The 26453-nt window shown below is 42.1% G+C and overlaps 1 protein-coding gene across 4 annotated transcripts in view; it reads right to left on the bottom strand.

Annotated features, from left to right (window-relative positions):
* Nucleotides 1-2455: 2455 nt before the first annotated feature.
* The window catches only part of nfx1 (nuclear transcription factor, X-box binding 1), a 102895-nt gene continuing 78897 nt past the window's right edge, over nucleotides 2456-26453 (bottom strand). For 3 of the 4 annotated variants that reach the window (XM_068010051.1, XM_068010061.1, XM_068010079.1), the window contains exons 18-24: nucleotides 22947-23048; nucleotides 19870-19911; nucleotides 12918-13016; nucleotides 11390-11456; nucleotides 8671-8816; nucleotides 7157-7261; nucleotides 2456-2940 (exon numbers count right to left, since the gene is read on the bottom strand). In XM_068010051.1, coding sequence (XP_067866152.1) covers nucleotides 2862-2940; nucleotides 7157-7261; nucleotides 8671-8816; nucleotides 11390-11456; nucleotides 12918-13016; nucleotides 19870-19911; nucleotides 22947-23048 — 640 coding nt within the window. In that variant the 3' untranslated portion in view covers nucleotides 2456-2861. Of the gene's footprint in view, nucleotides 2941-3904; nucleotides 5550-7156; nucleotides 7262-8670; nucleotides 8817-11389; nucleotides 11457-12917; nucleotides 13017-19869; nucleotides 19912-22946; nucleotides 23049-26453 lie in introns of those variants that run through there. The other variant, XM_068010070.1, reaches the window with a different exon arrangement.

Raw genomic sequence — 26453 nt, 5'->3', positions numbered from 1 at the left:
CATTCCCCAGCTCCTGCCGAATTTTGGTATAGTTGGCCTTCCCCCAATTTAGCACTCTTCCTTTAGGACCACTCTCGTCTTTGGTCCACGAGTATTTTAAAGCTTACGGAATTGTGATCACTATTCCCAAAGTAGTCCCCTACTGAAACTTCAAACACCTGGCTGGGCTCATTCCCCAACACCAGGTCCAGTATGGCCCCTTCCCGAGTTGGACTATTTACATACTGCTCTAGAAAGCCCTCCTGGATGCTCCTTACAAATTCTGCTCCATCCAGACCTCTAACACTAAGTGAATCCCAGTCAATGTTGGGAAAATTAAAATCTCCTATCACCACCACCCTGTTGCTCCTACATCTTTCCATAATCTGTTTACATATTTGTACCTCTATCTCACGCTCGCTGTTGGGAGGCCTGTAGTACAGCCCCAACATTGTTACCGCACCCTTCCTATTTCTGAGTTCTGTCCATATTGCCTCACTGCTCGAGTCCTCCATAGTGCCCTCCTTCAGCACAGCTGTGATATCCTCTTTGACCAGTAATGCAACTCCTCCACCCCTTTTACGTCCCTCTCTATCCCGCCTGAAGCATCGATATCCTGGGATATTTAGTTTAGTTTAGAGATACAGCACTGAAACAGGCCCTTCGGCCCACCGAGTCTGTGCCGACCATCAACCACCCATTTTACACGAATCTACACTAATCCCATATTCCTACCACATCCCCACCTGTCCCTATATTTCCCTACCACCTACCTATACTAGTGGCAATTTATAATGGCCAATTTACCTACCAACCTGCAAGTCTTTTGGCTTGTGGGAGGAAACCGGAGCACCCGGAGAAAACCCACGCAGACACAGGGAGAACTTGCAAACTCCACACAGGCAGTACCTGGAATTGAACCCGGGTCACTGGAGCTGTGAGGCTGCGGTGCTAACCACTGCGCCACTGTGCCGCCCAACCATGCCCTTCCCTCAACCAAGTCTCAGTAATAGCAATAACATCATACTCCCAGGTACTAATCCAAGCCCTAAGTTCATCTGCCTTACCTACTACACTTCTTGCATTAAAACAAATGCACCTCAGACCACCAGTCCCTTTACATTCATCATCTGCTCCCTGCCTGCTCTTCCCCTTAGACACACTGACTTCATTATCTAGTTCCTTACAGTCTTTTGTTACTACCTCCTTACTGTCAACTGACCTCCTCAATTGGTTCCCATCCCCCTGCCACATTAGTTTAAACCCTCCCCAACAGCGTTAGCAAAAGCACCCCCAAGGACATTGGTTCCAGTCCGGCCCAGGTGTAGACCGTCCAATTTGTAATAGTCCCACCTCCCCCAGAACCGGTCCCAATGTCCCAAAAATCTGAACCCCTCCTTCCTGCACCATCTCTCAAGCCACGCATTCATCCTGACTATTCTTTCATTTTTACTCTATCACGTGGCACTGGTAGCAATCCTGAGATTACTACCTCTGAGGTCCTACTTTTTAACTTGGCTCCTAACTCCCTAAACTCTTCTTGTCGGACCTCATCCCGTTTTTTACCTATATCATTGGTGCCTATGTGCACAACGACAACTGGCTGTTCACCCTCCCCCTTTAGAATGTTCTGCAGCCGATCTGAGACATCCCTGACCCGTGCACCTGGGAGGCAACATACCATTCGGGAGCCTCGTTTTCGACCACAGAACCGCCTATCTACTCCCCTTACAATCGAATCCCCTACGACTATAGCCCTTCCACTCTTTTTCCCGCCCTTCTGAACAGCAGAGCCAGCCACGGTGCCATGAACCTGGCTACTGCTGCCTTCCCCTGGTGAGCCATCTCCCTCAACAGTATCCAAAACGGTATACTTGTTTTGGAGGGAGATGACCGCAGGGGACTCCTGCGCTGCCTTCCTGCTCTTTCTCTGCCTTTTGGTCACCCATTCCCTTTCTCCCTCAGCAATCCTAATCTGCGGTGTGACCAATTCACTAAACGTGCTATCCACGACCTCCTCAGCATCGCGCACGCTCCAAAGTGAGTCCATCCGCAGCTCGAGAGCCGTCATGCGGTCTAACAAGAGCTGCAGTTGGACACACTTCCTGCACGTGAAGGAGTCAGGGACATCAGCCATGTCCCTGAGCTCCCACATTGAGCAAGAGGAGCATGACAATACTGAAGTATATATCAAAAGCTTCAGGAGGGAGAGGTTGGGATTGGTGGAAAATAAAAAGTCAAATCCAAAAGGGATATTATCTAATGTCTCAGCAAAGGCTCTCAGCTGGGCTTCCTGAATCAGTAACCGAGATAGCATTTAAATAAAAATGTAACAAGTCGGAGAGGAGGAGGTTTCACAGACAGGGTCAATCTGGTGTTCCAACTGCCTGCAACTAATCTCACTGTAATAGTTAAGCCTACAAAGAAAGTGCATTTACACACAACTAACATTGAAAGACAGCATAAATTATATCTGTTGAGATTTATTTCACCTTTATTGAGTGCAATTATTACACAACCACCTTTATCACCACGCTGAAGTTGATTTCTTTCAAAGACAAACCAAAGGGAAAACAATTTGTTCAGCACTGTCTACAGCAGCAACACAACAGCTGATGGAATGCATGGTATATATAACTCATTCCGCAGATTTTGTTTTAATTTCTTTTGTGTTTATCTCATGCAACCGTGATATCCTACAGCAGAGACTAGCATCTCACTTTGTTATGCAGATTGAATTGAAGTTTATAGATTGACACAATTGTATCTCCTTATAAATCTTCACCGATTCCTTTTAGTTCACTACTGATCAAGTTATTTCTCATCCTCTTAATTTCTAGAGGATGCGTGATCTAAACTCCAAATGTATTTAAAGTGCTCTTCTAGTCCTGTACATCAAAATAATCAATGATCGGTTCTTCCTTGAATGGCTTTTGCAGGGCGACTGTTCCATTGTCAATCCTGCAAGATTACAGAAAATTATTTTAATTTGTGCACTTCCAGTCAACAATGAATACATCACAACATGCAAGCTTGACCTGCTTATGCATCACATAATTCCATCTGTCACGGCCAGGTGAGGAGGAGGGGGGGGGGGGGGGCGGGGGTGTCCTTAGGCTCCCCTTTCGCCCCTTCTCTGGCTTCACTGCAACAGGGTTTATCTTTTTATAAACAGTGATTGAACTTTGAGTGCTTGCTCCTGTCCCTCTAATGTAATTGCAAAAGAACCAAATCAGACAGGTTTTCTTGAGTTTCAACAAGAAAGATATAAGTTTATTACTCTTAACACTCTAACCTGGTTAAAATTACTAAAAATATGCTATACATTCACACAAGAGTCACACACACAAATAGATTACAGAGGAAAACAAGATTTGGTGGTTGGATTAAAGTCTGTAATAAATGGAATTTGAACATGGTATCTTAGTCCCATCGTCCTCAGTTGAAATTATAGTCCTGAGGTACTCGCTGGGCCACATGCATGGTTGTGGGCTTCTCTCAGGGCTCCTGAAGGCAGAAGAGGGGTTTGATTCTTGTCCTCTGGTTGCCGGCTGTGGCAGTCTGTACGATGCTTGAGGGGCTTTCCCAGTTGCACCCAGGTCTTCTCTTGATCTTTGCTGGGGAGAAGGGGGAAGGGGGAAGGGAGAGAGAGAGAGAGAGATCTGCTTCGCTGATGCCTTTTCAGTTACTCCTGTCTGCTTTCTATGTGACAAAGCTTAGTCTCTCCAGAGCTGCGCAGGCAGTCACATGACACAGTCAAGCCCCTTTGTTGTTTTAATGAGGTTTGCTGGAATCTTCTGAGATTCAAGGTGCTGCACTTCAAGCTGTCCAGTCACACTTGGGGCCGGGGTGGGGGGGGGGGGGGGGGGGTTGGCTCTTTCAAAGTCAATGGGTGTAGATGGCCCCGACGACCATGCTGATAAGGCCATTCCAGATAACTTAATCACTGAGAGAACCCCATTGTTCTGGCTAGGTTGGATCAGACTTGCCATCTCCAGTCTGATCTTTTGGTGTTTCAAATGCAAATTGCAGTGGCTATCTTGGTTGCCAGTTTACTTTTAAAAAAGTTACTTGCAAGAAATTCCAGTAAAAGTCTAATGCAATTTTCCAACCGATTAAATTAATACTTCCTTTGACATATAGGGTTTTCATGACACATCCCATTATGTACTATATATTGAAAGTTTCAATATTTTCATTACTCTACATTTAGATAAACACTACTTAATTTTTTGTTGCTGAAATATGATTGCAAGATTAAGAATCTGAAAGTGGAGGGGAGAAAACATCAAGACACCTCTCATGTTGTAGTATATATTTTGTTGTAATTTCAGTATACATGCAGGCACAATTTTAAAACTGGTGTTACGACCGACCACTCAAGTCAAAGCCCCCAATCAAAATATACGATTCTGATTGTGGTGGGAAAAATGCACTTAATTCAATCCCGTCCCTCCACAGATTGCCTAACATATCATTTTAAACTTTCCAAATTAAAGACCCAGCCAAATTGTACCATCTATTAACTTCCGAATATGGCTAACCAAACCGGATGTCTATAGATCAACACATGGGCGGCACAGTGGTTAGCACCGCAGTCTCACAGCTCCAGTGACCCGGGTTCAATTCTGGGTACTGCCTGTGTGGAGTTTGCAAATTCTCCCTGTGTTTGCGTGGGTTTCCTCCAGGTGCTCCGGTTTCCTCCCACATGCCAAAGACTTGCAGGTTGATAGGTAAATTGGCCATTAGCAATTGCCCCCAGTGTAGGTAGGTGGTAGGGAAATATAGGGACAGGTGGGGATGTGGTAGGAATATGGGATTAGTGTAGCATTAGTATAAATGGGTGGTTGATGGTCAGCACAGACTCGGTGGGCCAAAGGGCCTGTTTCAATGCTGTATCTCTAAACTAAACATTAATTGTTTAATTAGAAAACTAAATTTTTAAACACTAAGATATAAATAACATTTAAAATAGAAAAACAATTAGAATCCTTGCATATTTACACTCCTGCCAAAGTGAAATCTTCCAATGTGCAATAGTCCAAGGTTGCTTGTAATCCTCACAGCCGTCCGATGGGGGGGAAAAAGGTTCAACAGTAGAACAGTTCATAGTCTAATTCAGCGGTTGAATTGATGCTCTTTTCCAGTGATGAATTTCAACAATTACAGTTCAGTAATTAAAGGAATTTGGTTATTTTCTTAAGAAATTAATCTGGCTTAACATCCAAATTCTGACAGTATAATAAATTGGGTTTAAATAAACCAAGAGAGAGCTCTCATTTCCTTCAGTCATATGCGGTCCAGCTGTCTGTCTGTGTCTCTGTTAACTGTGTCCAAAATCCCGTTTTAACTAGTTTCAAACATCAATTGGCAACAATGTATCTCGTGTCTTTGGTCCTGAGTGGCTGTATCCTATGGCAACAAAAATGCACTCTTTGACTCAGTCTCTGGAGCTCGTTCTCCGAATGGCTGTATCCCGGCAACGAGAATGCATTCTTTGACTCAGTCTCCAGAGCTTGTTGCCTTAAAGCAGTACTGCTCCCTTTCCAGCCTTAAAGGCACACTACATTCTTCCCGGAGAAAAAAAATGACAGGATCACAACACTGGACATATTTAAAAATACACCAGGTTTTAATTATTTTAAGACAGGCTACACAGATAACGCCATATCATTGTAGTCTTTCTTGAAGCAATGTTCCTTCTAAATTGAGCTTTGCATCAACAAAATTCACCATTTCAGCAATTTAGAATTCCAGGCTAATTGAAAAGATGCAGCTGTTAAATTAGTTCTGTAAAGAGCACTGGCAAGCCTAACGACACATTTGGCAAGAAGAGGCTTCTGTCACTACCTATCAATTCTGCACCACAGGTTTCAAATCCAGGTCAGAAAGGGAGATCTGCTCTGTTGCAAAGTTGTTTAACTTAAGAGTTTTATAGGCTAAAAAGGTGTCTTTTTAAAAATATTAGGATATCAGCATTGCTGGCAAGACTGGCATTTACTGCCCATCCATAGTTGCCCAGAATTTGCTATGCCATTTAGAAGGCAGTTAAGAATCAATCACATTGGTGTGGGAATACAGCCATAAAGGATGGCAGAATTGCTTCCCTTAGAAAGGGAATTAACGAACCAGTTGGGTTTTTCTGACAATCCAACAGCTTTATGACCACTTTCTTTCTTTTAATGGATTCAGGGGACGTGGGCGCTGATGGAAGGCCAGCATTTATTGTCCATGCTTTATTGGTACCAGCTTTTTATTTCCAGATTTCTAAAATGCAATTCAAATTCTCAAACTGCTATGATGGAATTTGAACGCACATTCATTGATTAGTCTAGGCCTCTGGACCAGCCTAGTAACATACCCACTAAACTACTATACCCATCAATCCAAGAAGTTACAAGAGATCTCTAATTAAATACTTGGCTTCTGAGGATCCAGAGTTCTTGTTCGTAGAATGAGATGAACAAATGTTAAGCTTAAGATGTATTTGCAAGCACTGCACATTAAACCCAGGCTCTGCTACACTTAGCTTAACACTTTTTAGATTGAATTTGATTCTCCCTCACAAATTTCTTAACAGGTCATCAAGTGCAACATTATGGCATGGATCCTATTCTAGGAAAACCTGAGAAGGGTGATGTCAAGCAGCACTGATCCAGATGGTTCTTGCAGATTACAGGAGCCTCGCATACAAATTGGAATTTATTTTGTATATTGATGATTCCAAATTAATATCTTGTTCATCCCAAGTAAGACTCTGGGAGATGGCCAAGTGGAAATGCAATGCTTAGCAGATATCCTCAAAAATTAAAATCATGCAAGGTACATAATCTTTCTTCTTTCAACACCCTCCATATCATCTGAAAATCAATCCAGCAGCGCTCGAGTCTAGGAGGATTTTCAAACAGCCTACCATCACATACGTGTCATTTTCTTTTTAGCATCAGTGCCACCTGCATATGAAGCAGATGTTGGAAATGCCTTAAAGGGAAATCATCTTTCTGCGATTCATCTCTGGTTTGGCTCCAGTAATGTACAGAGGATGCCAAAAGAATATATTATTTTACATACTGAGTGTCCTTCGTTAACAATTTAGCTTGGTTTTGCATCAGGAAAGAATTCTTTCCTGTGAAATCACGGTTGCCAGACTGAAGTTGGCTCTCATCATGATACTTACTTAAGTGCCTGTTGTCTGTAATGGGCAATTGGTGGTGGTGGTCTTATTGCCATCTCTCTTTCAATCAGTGAAGTCAGTGACACATTTGGACACAGCGATTTTCCTCTGGGAAGAAATGTGATATATTGAAATAGCCCAATGAGATAAAGCTACAAAATAAGGCATGATCAAATTCTGTGTTTTAGCACAAAATATAACCAGGTAGCAATCTCTTGCATAAATACAAAGTGCTGGAAATACTCAGCAGGTCAGGCAGCATCTGTGGAGAGAGAAGCAGAGTTAATGTTTCAGGTCCTGAACCTTTCATCAGAACCTGATGAAAAGGTCACAGACTTGAAGCGTTAACTCTACTTTTCTCTCCACAGATGCTGCCTGACCTGAGTATTTCTAGCACTTTCTGTTTTCATTTCAGTTTTTTCAGCATCTGCAGTATTTTGCTTTTACAGAAATCTCTTTCAAATGGTTTACCAGACTGAAAGAACCAATGTGAGTGTAAGTGAATAAAATTAATTTAAGTGGCTACTTTTACAATTCCACTTATAGTGTGGAAGGTCTAGTACACACGAGACAATATTAGCATTAACCTTTAGACTGGCAGCCTCTTCACTATTATTTCTTAGCACCCAGACTTAAGGAATTCGCTGCTTTTGGGACTCAAGCTGTTTTGTTTGGTCTGTGAAAATTAAAATCTCCCATTATAACCACCCTGCTTTTTCAAAAAGCTCCTTATCTCCCCTACTTATGCAGACTGCTACTGCATCACTGTTATAAGGTCTGTAGACAACCCCAGTCTTACACCAGACTTGTTTATGGCAAGGTCTGTCAGACAGCAATGAAATAAATGGCCCGTCAAACTGTTCTTAATCCATTAACAATGTGCCTCAGTCCTAACCTCAGAAGAGTGCCTTCTATACCCACACAACATTTTTCCATTTCTGACAGCAATCTTCCTGTGGCATGTGTGATTGCCAATCATTGCTGAATTAGGGAAGTTTTGTGCTGTGGGCCAATGGCCAGTAGGGACAAGTGTCAAAACTCATTTCACATAGAATCTTTTAAGAGTTATCAAACAAACGCATGCTGGATTTTCCCTGAAAAGGAAAAAATAAGTAAAAGGCCTGCTCCGGTATACAATTTAAACCCGACCCGGGACCGACCTGTCATGGCCCGAGTCCTTTGGTTTTTTCCCGCGCCCGATCCGATTCAACTACTGGAAATTAATGAAACTTACTCTTACTTCCCTTTCCCTCCCTGACCAAAAGACAGCACTTGCCACTGTGTCCGACCCGAGCCCAAATGCCGGACCCGGAGGAGCGACCCGACCCGAACCCGACACATATCGGGTCGGGTAGCCATGCTCCAAGATAAGTATCATTTTCACTGAGCTAACTGATCCCTATGCAAATAAATATGAACAGAAAAATAAATTTCCATTCTTTTTTGTGTGCATCAGGAAGGTGGGAAAGAGAAAAAAATGTAATTTTAAAACCAGCTTTAACACCCTCAACACTCACTTCACAGCAGTGATAACAACATTCCGCTTGGGCTCACTGTCATAGCTGACACTTTCAACACCATAGACTTCAGCCAGCTCATGGATGACCCTGCGATGTTCCCGATTCATGGGGGGATAGCAATGGCTTTTCTTCTGCTGTTTTCCCTGATAAAAAAGGAAACCATTTTAGTATTTCCAGACATAAAAAAAAAGTTAGTGCTTACCTGTATTTATCTTCACTGCTGTACTTTAACTTGGTACCTTTTTCAATTAGTCAGGGAAGAGTGGAAATATTGCTGCAGTTTTCAATAGATTAACAAGACAATTCGGCAAGTTATTTTCTCCAACTGTCATATACCATTAGCTCACTCAAAGGGCATCAAGACAGCCCATTCTCAAAGCCTTGGCATATGTGATTTTCCAAGAGCCAATAGGAAATAAATTACAGTGGCTTTCCCCATTTTCTCTCTCCAGGAGAGTACTCAATCTCCCCTTGTGTTTGCCGCAGGCGGCTAGGAAGGAATAGAAACTCTAAGGGACGATTTTCCTAAGATACTTTAGGCACTAAAGAGCCTCCGAGGTGAACAAAATGGGGCCTTGAACTGAAATGGCAATTTACCCAGTGTTTAGTGCAAGATGCCATCTTGGTAAAGGAATTAAATCTTGCATTAGGAATGGCCACCGAGAAGATCATTAAGGGGCTCACTGCCACTTAAATTGCCTGCTAGTACTTCCTAAGGAGGTTGCACAGCATTTTGTGGCTAGCACTTGACCTGATGCCCTTCCTCAATAATGATCAGGCAACTACGAGTATTGCAGAGGATTGAGTCCTACTTAAAAGTATATCACCTTTTACTGTTCACTTGCTGCTGAAGGTTTGAAGAGGACTATTGAAACACATCTTTCTGGGACTGTATCAAGATTTCAACATCTATTCTGGAAATTCTGAGGACTTCACCTAAAAAGAGTGCTCTGCTATTCTACCTTATAGAAGTCACCGGTGCTTGGTCATCAGCATCTTGCTAGTGATTCCCCCTTGGTCTGCAGGAGGAATGGGAGGACACCATAAGGCCAAGTAGCATCACTAGCTGCTGCAGCACAGAGGGACAGGAGTGCAAGATGGACATCTTCCCTCCTTTGGGTACAGACAACATTCTCCTCTGGACCTCCTCCCCTAGGTCCTCCAGTGCTGCGTCCAAGAACCTGCGGATTCTCTCACTCGCTTCCTGCGCCATTTTGAAACATGCTTCTGTGTCAGCATATTTCAGAGCTTCACTGATTGGAGCCCACAAATACTGTAACAAAAATCATGTCTAATCAGCACTTGAGTGTTAAACCTGTAGGTGTGTGCTTTAGCATCTCCAGGCAAGTTTAAATTATGATAATCACCAATTAGAACCAAAATTGCATACTAAAACCAGATTTTCAAACAGGCATTTCTTATTAGCACAGCACCCATTTAGTGCCTGTTTTCACCCTTTTGCCAAAATAACCCCAAAGTTTTTAAAAACTGAGTCACACCACCAAGAGCTGTGGCTCATCACTTCATACCACAGCACAGTACTACATGATTTTATGATTTTTTTTCTGGTCTTTAGTTTAGAAAATTGTAAGGTGGTTATTGCAGTCTCTGACTTTTATCTTCTGAATATCTGCTTGTATTTTCAATAGGTGTTAATGGTCAGAGTGTAATAACCTTGATTAGTGGTAGAAATCTGCAGTGCAGGATTTGACCTTATGTGAATCTACCATCACTTTTTCTCTTTATTTAAATGTCATCTACCATTCTGATTCCTTGTACATAAATTACAAAATGATAGCATGCAGGTAATTAGGAAGGCAAATGGAATGTTGACCTTTACTGCAAGGGGGATGGAGTATAAAAGTTGGGAAGGAAGTCTAGCTACGACAGTACTGGGCATTGGTGTGACCACATCTAGATTACTGCGTACAGTTTGGTCTCCTTATTTAAGGAGGGATATACTTGCATTGGAGGCAGTTCAGAGAGGGTTCACTAGGCTGATTCCTGGGATGAAGGGGTTTCCTTATGAGGAAAGACTGAGCAGGTTGGGCCTATACCCATTGGAGTTTAGAAGAATGAGAGGCAACCCTATTGAAACATACAAGATTCTGAGGGGACTGGACAGGGTAGACAATAAGAGGATGTTTCCCCTCGTGGGGGAATCTAGAACTAGGGTGGCAGTTTCAAAAGAAGGGGTCTCCCATTTCAGACAGAGATGAGGAGGAATTTCTTCTCTCAGAGGTTTGTTAATCTTTGGAATTCTCTACCCCAGAAAGCAGTGGAGGCTGGGTCACTGAATATATTCAAGGCTGAGTCAGATTTTTGATCTACAAGGGAGTAAAGGGTTATGGGGAGCAGGCAGGAAAGTGGAGTTAAGTCCATGATCAGATCAGCCATTATCTTATTGAATGGTGGAGCAGGCTTGAGGGGCCAAATGGCCTACTCTTGCTCCTATTTCTTATGTTGTGCTTCTGAGACAATTGGTACAAAAGAAGGAGAGCATATTACTAAACTTGACAACATATCCTATTACCCTGATGGGTGACCATTTCTGAAAGAGCACCATGCGCAATGTTGCACACCACTGATAACATTTCCTTGCATTTGGCTCTGCCCCAGACAACCTTCAACCATTGCATTTTTTCTGCCCTTTTACATGCAGACCTTTCAGAGAGGGCAATGGGTTTGAGGGTACTTTATTAACTGCAGTACTAACCTTATTGACAGCTTCCACAACAGCTTTAATTATTTCTTCCACTTCAGTTACAAATTTCAAATCTTTCCTTTAGTCAGGAATAATGGAAAACAGACAGGTGACTTAATGCATCAATCATCTCCGATCTTTAAGAACATGCTAACACATATTTGTTTATCATAAAATTTACATTTAATCAAGTCAAATTTCCAGGGCAGGCCATCCACTGATGGATTCAGTAGTTATCAGCATTACACATAATTAAATAATTTTCAAAGAGGCAGACCAAATTTCTACTCTAGTTTTGACCACTCAATGGTTCATTTTTATAGCTGTTCATCATTTCATATTAATCCCTACTACGTGGGCAGCACATGCCCAGATTGTAGATTCCTCCATGAATACAAAAACCATTACAATTTCACCACACACAGTTATTCACAAAATGTGGGGTAGGTGCATTTTCTTAAATCTTTTCAGTAAAATAAATGGAATGAAGAATCACCACAAGGTAAACTTTAGGTTTTTCAATTTTGGAAAAGAAAATCGAAAGCTCAAAGAGCACACTTTAACTGCACTGCAGTAAGGGGAAATAGTTTTTTGAGGAATGGCACTGTATTGACAACTCACAAAAACATGAGCAAGTTAACTTATGAACAAAACATCCTTGAGCAAATAGCAATGCTGCTGTTATCTATGGCAAGAAATGTGTGGGTCCCCAAGGAAAATGAAAAACCAAACTATTGGTTTTAAAAACACAAGGACCATTAAAGCTGGATATCTAAAATAAAAACAGAAAATGTTGGATTTTTTTTGATTCTTTCATGGAATGTGGGCGTTGCTGGCAAGGCCAGCGTTTGTTGCCCTGCCCTAATTTCCTTTGACAACTGAGTGGCTTGCTGGGCCACTTCAGTGGGCAGTTAAGAGTCAACCACATTGCTGTGGGTCTGGACTCACATATAGGCCAAACCAGGTAAGGACAGCAGATTTCCTTCCCTAAAGGACATTCGTGAACCAGATGGATTTTTACAACAATCGATAGTTTCATGGCACCATTACTGAGATTAGCTTTCAATTCCAGATTTTTATAAGTGAAGTTAAATTCCACTAGCTGCTGTAGTGGGATTTGAATCCATGGGGCCTACGGATTACTAGCCCAGTGACACTACCACAACATCACCATCTACCCTCGAAGATCAAACATTTGAAAATGCAATTTGTTTCAGGTGAGACTCATCAGCACAGTGTGAGGGCTTTCATCAAAACTTTGGCTGTTGCTCACTGATCACCTGTGTAACTCCTACATTTTCTGCCACTATTTGCGAGCTGCAAAAATTATACATTTAGCCATGAGTATTATTTGTCAAGTTAATGCAGCGAGTCACCATCGAGGTTTCACTGGCATTGTAGCAGCATGAAATATCTATCAATACTGATTAATCCATCTGCTTTGTAGCCAGGATGTCATATATTCAGGTACAGTTTTAAAATTGGTGGTCATATGTCCACACTTGATTTTCAATGCCTACAATCACCAATCATTGCCTACCTTGCATCTTCCTTCAGACTGTCACTGTATTTAGACCCTGAACTGCGAATGTGAAATGGATCTGAGGCAGGGTTAATATTTAAAGCATCTGCTACTCGCCTGTGAAAAACATACATAAAAACATAAACACTTAGGAACAGCGAAGAGGAATTTAAAGATTCCAAGTGATTGACAGATTAGCACCCGAGATATCTGAACAGAGTGGTACAGTGGAAGCTTGCTGTGCTCATAACCCAGAGGTTAATGAATCAACACTGTTCTCTGCTAGAAGCCAGGTCATCTTTTAGGTTGTCAGCTGTGGTTCAGTGGTAGTACTCTTGCCTCAGTCAGAAGGTTGTCAAATCCCACTCTAGAAACTTGAGCACATAATCCAGGCTGACACTCACTGTTATACTGAGGAAGTGCTGCATTGTCAAAGGTGTCAAGTTTTGGATGAGATGCTAAGCCAAGGTCCTCTTAGATGGATGCAAAGACCCAATGGCACTATTGAAAGAACAGGGGAGTTCTCCTGGTTCCCAGGCCAATATTTATCCTTCATCCAACAATTAAAACAGTTGACCCAATTATTTATTTCACTGCCATTTGTGAGAGCTTACTGTGTAAATTAGCGACCACGTTTCTTAAATTACAACAGCGACTACACGTCAAAAGTACTTTATTGGCTGTAAAGTGCTTTGGGGTACCCTAAGGGAAGCATACCTTTTTGGACTAGAGGTGAGAGTGCTACCACTGAGCTAATGTCAACACATGATATAGGTCAGTAGGACAGGGCTGATGGATGAGTGGCGTTATAGATTAGGACACTGGCAGCAGAACTTTGGACAAGTTAATGTATATGGAGCATGGGAGGCTGGCTTGGTGAGCACTAGAAAAGGAGCGTATAGGTGGGACAAAGGCATGGCTGAAATCTCCAGCAGCAGATGAGGTGAGGCAGGGGCAGAGACGGGCAATGTTACGGAGATCATAGAATTATCGAATGGTTACAGCACAGGAGGTCATTCTGCCCATCGTGCCTGTGCCAGCTCTCTGCAAGAGCAACTCACCTAGCCCCATTCCCTGGCCTTTTTCCCCATAGTCTGCAAATTTTTTGTCCAATTCTCTTTTGAAGACCTCGATTGAATCTGTCTCCACCACACTCTCAGGCAGACCATTCCAGCTCCTAATCACTTGCTGCGTAAAAAAGTTTTTCCTTATGTTGCCTCTGGTTCTTCTGCCAATCACCTTAAATCAGTGTCCTCTGGTTCTGGATCCTTTGACCAATGGGAACAGTTTCTCTCTACTGACTCTGTCCAGACCCATGATTTTGAACACCTCTATCAAATCCCCCCTTAATCTTCTCTTCTCCAAGGAGAACAGGCCCAGCTTCTCCACTCTATCCACATAACTGAAGTGCTTCATCCCTGGAACCATTCTCGTGAATCTTTTCTGCACCCACTCTAACGCTTTCACATCCTTCTTAAGTGTGGTGCCCAGAACTGGACACAATATGCCAGTTGAGGCCGAGGCAGTGTTCTTATACAGGTATGACGTAATTTCCTTGCTCTTGTACTTTACGCCCCTACTTATAAATCCCAGCATCCCATATGCTTTATTAACTGCGTTTTCAACTTTCCTTGCAACCTTTGTGCACATATAGCCCTAGGTATATTCTATAATTGTTTAACCAATTTATTGAATTTCTTTGAAGGAATGACATCTGCTGCGGATAAAGGGGAGCCCGTTGATGTACTGTACTTGGATTTCCAGAAGGCAATTGGCAAGGTGCCTCATAAAAGGTTATTGAGCAAAGTAGGAGCTCATGGTGTAGCGAGTAACATATTAGCATGGATAGAAGATTGGCTTGCTGGCAGAAAACAGAGTTTGCAGAAATGGATCCTTTCCTGATTGGCAGGATGTGACGAGTGGAGTCACGCAGGGGTCTGTGATGGGCCTCAACTTTTTACAATTTATATCAATGACTTAGATGAAGGGAGCGATGGCTTGGTAGCTAAATTTGCAGATGACACAAAGTTGGTAGGAAAGTATGTTGTGAAGAGGATATAAGGAGGTTGCAGACCGATATAGGTAGGTTGAGCGAGTGGGCAAAAATCTGACAGATGAGTATAATGTGGGAAAATGTGAAGTTGTTCACTCATTTTGGCAGGAATAATTAAAAAAGCAGAATATTTCTTAAGGAAAACGACTGCAGAATTCCAAAGTGCAGATGGATCTAGGTGTTCTAGCACATGAGCCACAGCAAGTCATAAAGTCGGCTAAATAGAATGCTATTCTTATTATGACAGGAATTGAAAAAAACAAGGAAGGATGTGATGCTTCAATTATACAAGTCATTGGTGAGACCACATCTTGAATACTGTGTATTTGGTGTCCTTATTTAAGGAAGGATGTAAATGCATTGGAGGCGGTTCAGAGGAGGTTTACTGCATTGATACCTGGAATGAATGGGTTGCGTTATGAGGAAAGGTTGGACAGACTGGGTTTATTTTCACTGGAGTTTAGAAGAGGGGAGACTTGATTGATGTATATAAGATCCTGAATCATCTTGACGTGGAAAGGATGTTTCCTCTTGTGGGTGAGTCCAGAACTAGGAGGCACTGTTTTAAAACTATGGGTCGCTCTTTTAGGACAGAGATGAGGAGAAATGTTTTCTGAAGGTTGTGAGACTTTGGAACTCTGCCTCAGAAGGTGGTGGAGGCAGGGTCATTGAATATTTTTAAGGCGGAGGTAGATAGAATCTTGTTCGGCGAGGGAAACAAAGGTTATCGGAGATAGATAGGAGTGTGGAATTCGAGACACAAACAGATCAGCTATGGTGTTCTTGAATGGCGGAGCAGACCCGAGGGGCCGAATGGCCTACCTATGCTCCTAATTCGCATGTCTGCACACACGTCCCTATGCTCCTGCACCCCTTTAGAATTGTACCCTTTAATTTGCATTGCTTCTTCTCGCTTTTCCTACAAAAATGAATCACTTCACACTTTTCTGTATTAAATTTCATCTGCCACTTGTCCACCCATTCCACCATCCTGTCTATGTCCTCTTGAAGTTTATATCCGCCTTACAATTCACAATACTTCCAAGTTTGGTGTCGTCTACAAATTTTGAAATTGTGCCCTGTACACTTAGCAATGGCTGAGTTAAGAGAGAAGAAAAAACAAATGAGGATTTTTTTTTTTTGAGGAGGGGATTGATGATGCCAATTTTGAAAGGAAGTGGTTAAGTACCCAAGGTAAGAGAACCATTTACAACGTCAGCTAGCATAGGGGTCAGGAATGAAAGTTGGGGGTAATTGGATCAAATCCACTAATACTGATCTTGCCAAAGGCAGAAAAGATGGGTTAAAGCTTATTTTACAGCTTGCTTAATGGCTCAGCTGGGTTTATCTAAGGTGTAACTGAAGTTTGATCCTCAAGACTATGTTGAATTGGCTCTCAACCAGGGCAACAGTAAACTCCCTATAATTGTCTTCGATGTTCCTGGGCTAGGGATGAGGGAAAAAAAATGTTAGCTAGAATACCCAATTCTGACCACTAATTTGTGACTGCTGCTGGAAATAGAAATGTGTGTACCTTACACGAAGATAGATTTGGTTTAGGTACACTGCCTGTTATAATCAAATAGCCCATCAACACTGTTAAAGAAAGACATATGATTTTTAAGACTAATCAAAATTATTTGCTGTTGCAGAGCCAGTGTCACCAGGTTGTTGGAACCTAGTATGGGCCAGATTCTGCTGTGAGCTTCAAATGAATGGCACCAGCTATTCATTAGACTTGCACGGGGTTTTACACAGCAAGTTATTGGCAGCCAAACATCCGAATGGCACAGTGCCATCTATGGGGCATCTGGTAGCTGCATGAATAGAGAACTGTGTACATAGAACCACAGAAAAATTATGGCACAGGAGGCCGCCATTCAGCCCATCGTGTCTGTGCCAGCCGAAAAAACTAGCCGCCCATTCTAATCCCAGCTTCCAGCACCTGGTCCATAGCCCTGCAAGTTCAGGTATGTTTTAAATGAGTTGAGGGTTTCTGCCTCCACTACCTTTCCTGACAGTGAATTCCAGTCACCCATCACCCTCTGGGTGAAAAAGTTTCTCATGTCCCTGCTAATCCTTCGACCAATCACATTAAATCTGTACCCCCGGTAATTGACCTCTCCACTAGGGGAAACAGGTCCTTCCTGTCTACTCTTTCTAGGCTCCTCCTTAATCAATGAGATTGAAGATTTACTAATGAGCTGCACAGTCTGAATCAGGAAGTTAGAATAGTGAATTCAGTGTCAATTCATGTACAGAATGCAACATAAAGAGGGGGAGAAAAAATTGGTTTAAGATAAGAGACTGAAAGAGTTAAAAAAATTACATTAGTCAAAAACTCCAATAATTAAAAGCTGAAGGAATGCAACTCCACGCTTGTAAAAGTTAATTTCAGTGCCACAGAGGTTGTTTGGCTGTATTTAAGACTTACCATGCTGTTAAATGGGTGTTTAGACTGGAATGGACAAGCCCTAACTTTTCATGGCAAGTTTAGCTTGCATTTATGACATCAGTACAGGAATTTCTCGCTATTCAATACATTTGACTGAAGAGCCAGATGGTGAGATGCTGTTTACACATAGCTTATGGAAGGGCAGCGCAATGCAGACAGCAACTTCTGCATTTTTGTGCTTAACTATGCAAGTGCTGTTCAATTTATGCATAAATAAGGGCGAAGGCCATTATTAATAACTTGTTAGCGCTGCACAGCACTCAAAATGCACACACATATATAACAAAAAATAATTTACTACCCTTGCTTTATGGGCTGCACAAATTCAATTTTTCAACTTAAGACAGTATTCTATTAATGAAGCAAAATGTATTTTTGATAAGGGAAGCCATTTATTCAACTGATTTCACATCCACAGAGCAGAGTCCTATCTTTGCATGAATATGCAGCACCTGAAGTATACAGAATGCTAATAAATGCCAAATGATGGTTCGACAGAAGACATCTACTGGAATATAGTAAGGAAGGAAAGAAAGAAAGGCATGATGAGAGAACACAACCATAATAAAGCATATATTTTACTTAACATAAAAAAAAAAGTCAAGGATAAGAAAAGGATATTTGCTCAATGAGGTGCATCTCTCCAATATTTGTTAAGGGCAAATTGTATTTAACTAACTTGCTTGAGTTTTTTTGATGAGGAAACAGAGAGGGTTAATGAGGGTAATGTAGTTAATGTAGTGTACATGGACTTCCAAAAGGCATTTGATAAAGTGCCATATAACAGGCTTATCAACAAAGTTAAAGCCCATGGAATAAAAATGACATTAGCAGCATGGATACAAAATTGGCTGAGTGACAGGAAACAGAGTAGTTGTGAATGGTTATTTTTCAGACTGGAGTAAAGTATATAGTGGGGTTCCCCAGGGGTTGGCATTAGGAACCCGGTTTCTCTTGATCTATATTAATGACCATGAATTGGGTGTGCAGAGCACAATTTCAAAATGTGCAGATGACACAAAACCTGGAAGTATTGTGAACTGTGAGGATAGTGATAAATTTCAAGAGGACACAGTCAGGATGGTAGCATAGCCAGACAAGTGGCAGATGAAATTTGAGCAGAAAAAAGTGTGAAGTGATTCATTTTGGTAGGAAGAATGGGAGTGGCAATATAAAATAAAGGGTACAATCCTAAAGGGATACAGGAGCAGAGGGACCTGGGGGTATATGTTCACAAATCATTGAAGGCTGAAAGGCAGGTTGAGAAGATGGTTAGTAAAGCATACAGGGTCCTGGGCTATCTAAATAGGGGCATAAAGTACAAAAACAAAGAAGTTACGATAAATCTGTATAAAACGCTGGTTCTGCCTCGTATTGTGTCCAGTTCTGGGCACCACACTTTAGGAAGGATGTGAAGCCATCAGATAGAGTGCAGAAAGATTCATGAGAATAGTTCCGGGGATGAGGAAGTTATGTGGACAGGTTGGAGAAGCTAGGATTGTTCTCCTTGGAGAAACGATTAGAGATGATTTGATAGAGGTGTTCAAAATCATGACATAGATAGGGAGTAGATGGAAAGAAACTGTTCCCATTGGTGGAAGGATCCAGAATCAGAGGACACAGATTTAAGGTGATTGGCCAAAAATACAATGGCAATATGAGAAAAAAGCGAGTGGTTAGGATCTAGAAGGCTCTGCCCGGGAGTGTGGTGGAGGAAGATTCAATCATGGTCTTCAAAAGAGAATTGGACAATTACACCAAGAGAAAACATTTGCAGGGCTATGGGGAGAAGGCAGGGAGTGCAACTCGGTGAGGTGCTTTTGCAGAGAGCTACCATGGACATGATGGGCCGAATAGCCTCCTTCTGTGCTATAACCATTCTATGATTCTATAACTTCAAGTTCACCTAGTCTGGTAACCAAACGCATCTTTAACTCTCCTGACATCTTTTATTCAACTACCTTACCAGGTAGATATTTTCAAATGCTCACCATCCTGAAGAGTATAATTTTTAAATAGCAGTTTTAAATGTACTTTTCACTAAAATTGCTTTCTTCTCATCCTACTGGCCTGACTGACCTGGAAAGTGATTATCTTGGGTTCAAGTTATCTGAGCAATTTAGTAATATATGACTCAGTGAAGTCCTTTTCCTCTTTGGCTTTCTTTTCGCGAGATTTTGGAACTTAAGCTTCTCTAATTGTTCCTCATACCTCATCCTCTATATACATTTTGCTCTTTTATGAAAGTGCATAACATCCGAGAGTTGGCAATAGCCGCACAATATTTTAGTGAGAGACAATAAAACTGTTCCCAGTGTTTGAGTAAATTCATGCGTGAGCTGAAAATCTATAAAACTAAATCAGACTGAGGTAGTCTTAAAGCAAAAGGGAGTACCAGAGCACATGTTACAATTTCAATGAATGAGTCTGAATCCATAGCATTGTAGCGTTGCATAACCCACCTGTTTCTTTCCACTATTGCACATTCTTCATCACAGTCCAATCTGCATGGAAAAGCAGCAATTTTATACCAGCACAGCCATTTTGACACTTACACTTTACTTCAAACATTGAATAACCTACATAAATTTCCAAAATGTACTCATTTCTGAGCAGTAGGATTCCTTATAATTAGTACGAAAGATCATCTAAACCAGGAATGTCCAACCTTTACATGTAAGGGGGCACATTATAATTTTGATCCTACATAGGGGCCCAGTGAGCAAATTTCAGGAAGATAGTCATTAGAAATCTATTTTACTATTAATCAAAACCACAGAAAATGTGCAGATTATGAACAGGTTTTAAATGAGACGACTAATTTATTAACTTACTTTCTTGTTACTATGTTGAACACTGATTTAGTGAGATACTATGCATTGTTTTTGCCAGCAGAAGTAGACAATGTCTGCCTGCACACTTGATCTAAGTGATGCGGAGCATTCCGGAAAGATGTCCATTTGTCAGGAATGATCTTGATCACTTTCCCATGCCCCTTTCTGTCCGCGTCTGCCCCTCTCCCTGCCCTTCCCGTCTCTCTCACTGTATGTGCGTACAGCTGCGTCTCTCTCCCCCTCCCTCTGTTAGAACCCCCTCTCCTCTATGTGTCACCTCAAGCCTCCCGGGGCCCAGTTACCCTGGCACCCTGCTCCCGGGTCCCAGGCCTGGGCCCTACCACCTACTCGGAGAGGGTGGTGGAGACAATCAGCCCCAGGTCAGGTCTGCAAGCAGGAAGAGCCAGTGCTGGGCCAGGGGCCCGAGCTCAAGGCCAGGAAGACCGCTCTCGGAATGGAGTTGGGTGGGAAGCGCCGATTGGCAGACAGTTCAACCTGGGCACCACTAAAGGAGCCAGAACAGTGGGTACTGAAGCACTCTGTCATCTTAGTAAAGGAGGACATGCGTAGAGGCACCTTCGCCATGTCAGTAGAGGAGCTGCAGCCGTCGTCAGTAACAGAAAACTTGGGGGGTGCTGGGGTGTGGCGTGTGGCTGAAAGAAGCCAATGGCAGATATGAATATATGAATTAGGGGGAGGAGCAGACCACGGCCCTTCGAGCCTGCTCCGCCATTCAATACGTTCATGGCTGAACTGATTACTCCACATTTCTACCTACTCCCGATAACCTTCCACCCTCTTGCTTATCAAGAATCTCTCTACCTCCGCCTTACAAATATTCAAAGACTCTGCTTCCACCACCTTTTGAGGAAGAGAGTTCCAAAGACTCACGACCCTCAGAGAAAAAATTTCTCATCTCTGTCTTAAATGGATGACCCCTTATTTTTAAACAGTGACCCCTGGTTCCAGATTCTCCCACAAGGGGAAACATCCTTTCCACATCCACCCTGTCAAGACCCCTCAGGATCTTATATGTTTCAATCAGGTCGCCTCTTACTCTTCTAAATTCCAGCAGATACAAGTCTAGCCTGTCCAACCTTTCCTCAAGACAGGCCACCCATTCCAGGTATTAGTCTGGTCTGTATTACCTCCAATGCATTTACATCCTTCCTTAAATGAGACGACCAGTACTGTACACAGTACTCCAGATATGGTCTCGCCAATGCCCTGTATAGCTGAAGCATAACCGCCCTACTTTTGTATTCAATTCCCTTCATGATAAACATTCCATTAGCTTACCTAATTACTTGCTGTACCTGCATACTAACCTTTTGCGATTCATGCACTAGGACACCCTGAACCCTCTGCATCTCAGAGCTCTACAATCTCTCACCTTTTAGATAATATGCTTTTTTATTCTTCCTGCCAAAGTGGACAATTGCACACTTTCCCACATTATACTTCATTTGCCAGGTCTTTGCCCACTCACTTAACCTATCTATATCCCTTTGTAGCTTCCTTTTGTCCTCTTCACAAGTTAATTTCCTACCTGTGTCATCAGTAAATTTAGAAACCATACCTTTAATCCTTTCATCTAAGTCATTTATATAAATTGTAAAATGTTGAGGCCCCAGCACAGATCCCTGTGGCACACCACTCGTTACATCTTACCAACTAGAAAACGACCCTTCATGCCTACTCTGTTTCCTGTTAGATAGCCAATCTTCCATCCACGCCAATATGTTATCCCCTACACCATGAGCTTTTATTTTCTTCAATAACCTTTTGATGTGGCACCTTATCAAATGCTTTCTGGAAATTGAAGTACAATACATCCACTGGTTCCCCTTTATCCACAGCACATGTAACTCCCTCAAAGAACTCCAATAAATCGGTTAAACATGATTTTCCTTTCACAAAACCATGTTGGCTCTGCCTGATTACCTTTAATTTTTCTAAATGCCCTGCTATAACGTCTTTAATAGCTTCTAACATTTTCCCAAAGACAGATGTTAAGCTAACTGGCCTGTTGTTTCCTGCTTTCTGTCTGCCTCCCTTTTTGAATAAAGGAGTTACACTCGCTCTTTTCCAATCTAACGGAACCTTCCCCGAATCTAGGAAATATTGGAATATTAAAACTAACATCAAAATCTCACTAGCCACGAGGATGAAGTCTATCAGGACCCAGGGATTTGTCAGCCTGCAGCTCTAACAATTCATTCAGTACCACTTCCCTGGTGATTATACTTTTCTTGAGTTCCTCCCTCCCTTCCACTTCCCGACTTACAGCTAATACTGGGATGTTACTTGCATCCTCAATAGTGAAGACTGATGCAAAATATCTGTCCAATTCATCAACCATCTCCTTATTATCCATTATTATTTCCAGCAGAAACCTCTCACCCTTGACGGATTGGATGGTAACCTCTGGCGGACAGGTTTCTGGTCCGCGGACCGTATGCTGGACAACCCTGATCTAATCCTTTTAAACAATGCTAAAAGTAACATAAAAATACATCCTGCTCACTTGAATAATACAGGGCAATAATTCATCAAAATTTCAGCCCTTGGTGCTTTTAGATATGCTTTGGCAAGTTATGTTACAATTTCAGTTTGGAAAATTACAACTATTGATAAAAACCACTCTACTGTAATATAATCCAATGTTTTAAAACTACCTACAAATATGTTCAAGAACGATTTACCTGGCTTGTTTCATTTCTTTCTTAGAAATGAGTTTACTGATTTCCACGGAGTCGCCAAGATGCATGTCAGAGAGTTTACTGGCCATTGAAATAGCAGCTATCCTACACAGAATACAAGCAAATAAAACCAGACAACTTAATATATCTCCATGTCAAAAGATTATTCTCACAAACAGCAAGTGAAAAAACAAACTAGATGTAACATGTTCAACTTTACTCTGGTGAAATAATTACGCCACCGCTATCATCAACATCTGATATTTCAAAGCATTACAAGAGCAGATTAGGAAGTTTCTCACTGTTTATCCATCTAGGGCTACCCTATCGATTAGGGATATGATCTGGATGGTATGAATGTCATCAGGTGGTATGAATCCAAGCCCCAGCCTCCAGGTTCCGTTTGTGAGCTAGACTAGTTGGTTGATCAACAGTGCTCTGAAGTACTGCAGGCATGCAACGTGGGTATCAAATTACCAAGGCTGCAATAAAGAGTCAACTTGGTTCTGAACTTCCTTCACTGGTTGTTACCTTGGAATCAGCTTTATCCTGCCTACCTCCTGCTCCCACCCACCAAACAGGAAAATCACTAGCTTGTCATAAGACAACTAACAAGAGCAGGTTTGAACCCTTGCAAGCTGGGCAGCAGAATTAGCTGCTCATGAAAGGCACAGTTAGCATCACAACCCATTACAGAATGAGAGCATTACCACCACCTTCAATACTCCAATGAACCCCACCAGTAAGGGTTTTGGCAATAGCTATCTATCCATGTAATCTAACCATGATAGGCATCAAGCTCTAGTTACGTGAGCATATATTCTCACACCCACCAACAAGTAATTAATGCCTTATGGCAGTTGTCGCTCCAAGTTTCAGAGTTTGCTCATCAGCTATATGATCGATATTTACCACCAGCATGGTGCAAGAACCTACACACAGCAGCTTCTTGCATACCAGCCGCAGCGAGGTCCTGAACATTCAAGTCCACTGTAATATCTTAATGCAGAAACTCACTTGAATGTCTTTGACAAAGAAACCCCACCATGAGGCTGATTCCCATTCCAAGGCACTCTGAGTCCTTTCTTCCTGTCTTTTGGATCACAGATTTGATTTTGTCCCAAAGCCCTTCCACACTGACATCATTGGAACCTGTGACAGCAAGACGGGAAGAAAGCTGGAATTGTTCCCTTGTTTTTAATATCCTGGAGAGTGTGGATGTTAAATCTTCTAGATTTGAAGATCGTCGGTGCTTGGGTGCTAGGTGTATGCTCCTGGTGGAGCGTACATGTCTGTGGCCTGTCCAGCAGTCGTTTGCATGCTGCATGGCTCAGGTGATGTGTCTAACCCAGGCTCCAACAACGACGTAGTGCAGAAGGGGCCAATGCTTGGATCAAGGGTATTTCCGCGTTGTCTTATATCTAACTTCTGATGAAAAAGTGTGTTTGCGATGGTGAGCCCATGTTCAGTGCACTTGGTGAGGAGAAGACTGTTGGCATTTGAATTCCCCACTCCTTCATTCTTGATGGCCCCCTTCCAGATGGTGCCGTTGCGCACAACTCTGGCAATAAAATCTCCCAGTACAATCAGTTCGTCTTGTTTTGGGATGGCTGCCAATACAGAATCCAGATATGCATAAAAGAGATCTTTGGTTTCATCAGTAGAATCGAGTGTGCGAGCATCAGCACTGATGATTGTGATTCATTGGCTGCCACTGAATTGAAGGCATAGGGTCATGAGCCGTTCATTAATGCCAACTAGAAGTTCTGTATTTTTGAGGTGAACCCAACTCCGTGGATGAAACGAGCCTCCTCTGGTTTCATACAAACTAGGAGCAGGAGTAGACTATTCGGTCCCTCGAGTTTGCTCCGCCATTCTAACAGATCATGGCTGATCTGTTTGTGCACTCAACTCCACTTCCCTGCCTATGCCCAATATCCTTTGACTCCCTTGTTTGTCAAGAATCTGTCTACCTCTGCCTTAAAAACATGCAATGACCCTGCCTCCACTACTCTCTGCAGAAGAGAGTTTCACAGACTCAGAAGAAATTTCTCCTCATCTCTGTACTAAATGGAAGACCCCTTATTTTTAAAATTGTGCTCCCTAGTTTTAGTCTCTCCACAAGGGGAAACATCCTTTCAATATCCACCTTGTTAAATCCCCTCACGATCTTATAAGTTTCAACAGGATCACCTCTAATCCTTCTAAACTCCAATGAATACAGACCCAACCTATTCTCATAAGATAACCTTCTCATTCCAGGAATCAGTCGAATGAACCTTCTCTGAACTGCTTCCAATGCAATTATATTCTTTCTTAAGGGGACCAAAACTGTACACAATACTCTAGATGTGGTCTCACCAATGCCCTGTCTAACTGCAGCAAAATATTTCTACTTTTATATTCATTTCCCCTTGCAATAAACAACATTGCATTTGCCTTCTTAATCACTTATTGTACCTGCACATTAACTTTTTGTGTTGTGTGTACTAGGACACCCAGAACTCTCTGCATCTCAGAGTTCTACAATCTCTATCTAGTTAAATAATATGTTGCTTTTCTATTTTTCTGGCTAAAGTAGACAATTTCATATTTTCCCACATTATACTCCATCTGCCAAATCTTTGCCCACTTACTTAACCTATCTATACCCCTTTGCAGAATCCTTATGTCCTCTTCACAACTTACTCTCCTACCCATCATTGTGTCATCAGCAAATTTCGCAATCATACATTCTGTTCCTTTATCCAAGTCATTGATATAAACTGTAAATTGTTGAGGCCTCAGCACTGATCCCTGTGGCACTCCACTAGTTACAGCCTGCCAACCTGAAAACAACCCATTTATGCCTAATCACGGTTTCCTGTTAGCTAACCAATCCTCTATCCATGCTAATATGTTATCCCTGATACCACAGGCTCTTATTTTGTTCAGTAACCTTTGATGTGGCACCTTATCAAATGCCTTCTGGAAATCCAAGTACACCACATCCACTGGTTCCCCTTTATCCATGTTGTTTGTTACTTCCTCAAAAGAACTCTAATAAATTAGTCAAACACAATTTCCCTTTCAGAAAACATTGTTGACTGTGCCTGACTGCATTGAGATTTTCTAAATGACCTGCTATAACCTCCAATATATTCCAAAAGAAAGTGTATCCTCCTCCTTCCTCTCTAAGCTGACCTTCCGCAGAGAGTTCTGTTTCACTGAGAGCTGCAACATTAATGTTATATCCAGCAAGTTCCTGAGAAACTACGGCGGTTCTTCTTTCAGGGCATTTACTGTTTTGATTGTCCATAAGGGTGTGCACATTCCAAGGCAGCTCACCACCACCTTCACAAGAGCAATTGGGGATGGGCAATAAATGCAGGCCTGGTCAGCAATGCCCAAATCCCATGAACGAATAAAAAAAATTACAGAAATCCATGCATTTTATTGCTTATGTGCATTTTTGACTGCAAGGGTGACAATCCCACTAGGTGCAGTTTCCTGGTCAGGAGAGTTTGGACA

The sequence above is a fragment of the Heterodontus francisci genome, chromosome 2 (assembly GCF_036365525.1).
Source record: "Heterodontus francisci isolate sHetFra1 chromosome 2, sHetFra1.hap1, whole genome shotgun sequence".
Lineage (NCBI taxonomy): Eukaryota > Metazoa > Chordata > Chondrichthyes > Heterodontiformes > Heterodontidae > Heterodontus > Heterodontus francisci.
Note: the sequence above shows the minus strand (reverse complement) of the source record. Positions and strands in the feature narration are given on the sequence as shown.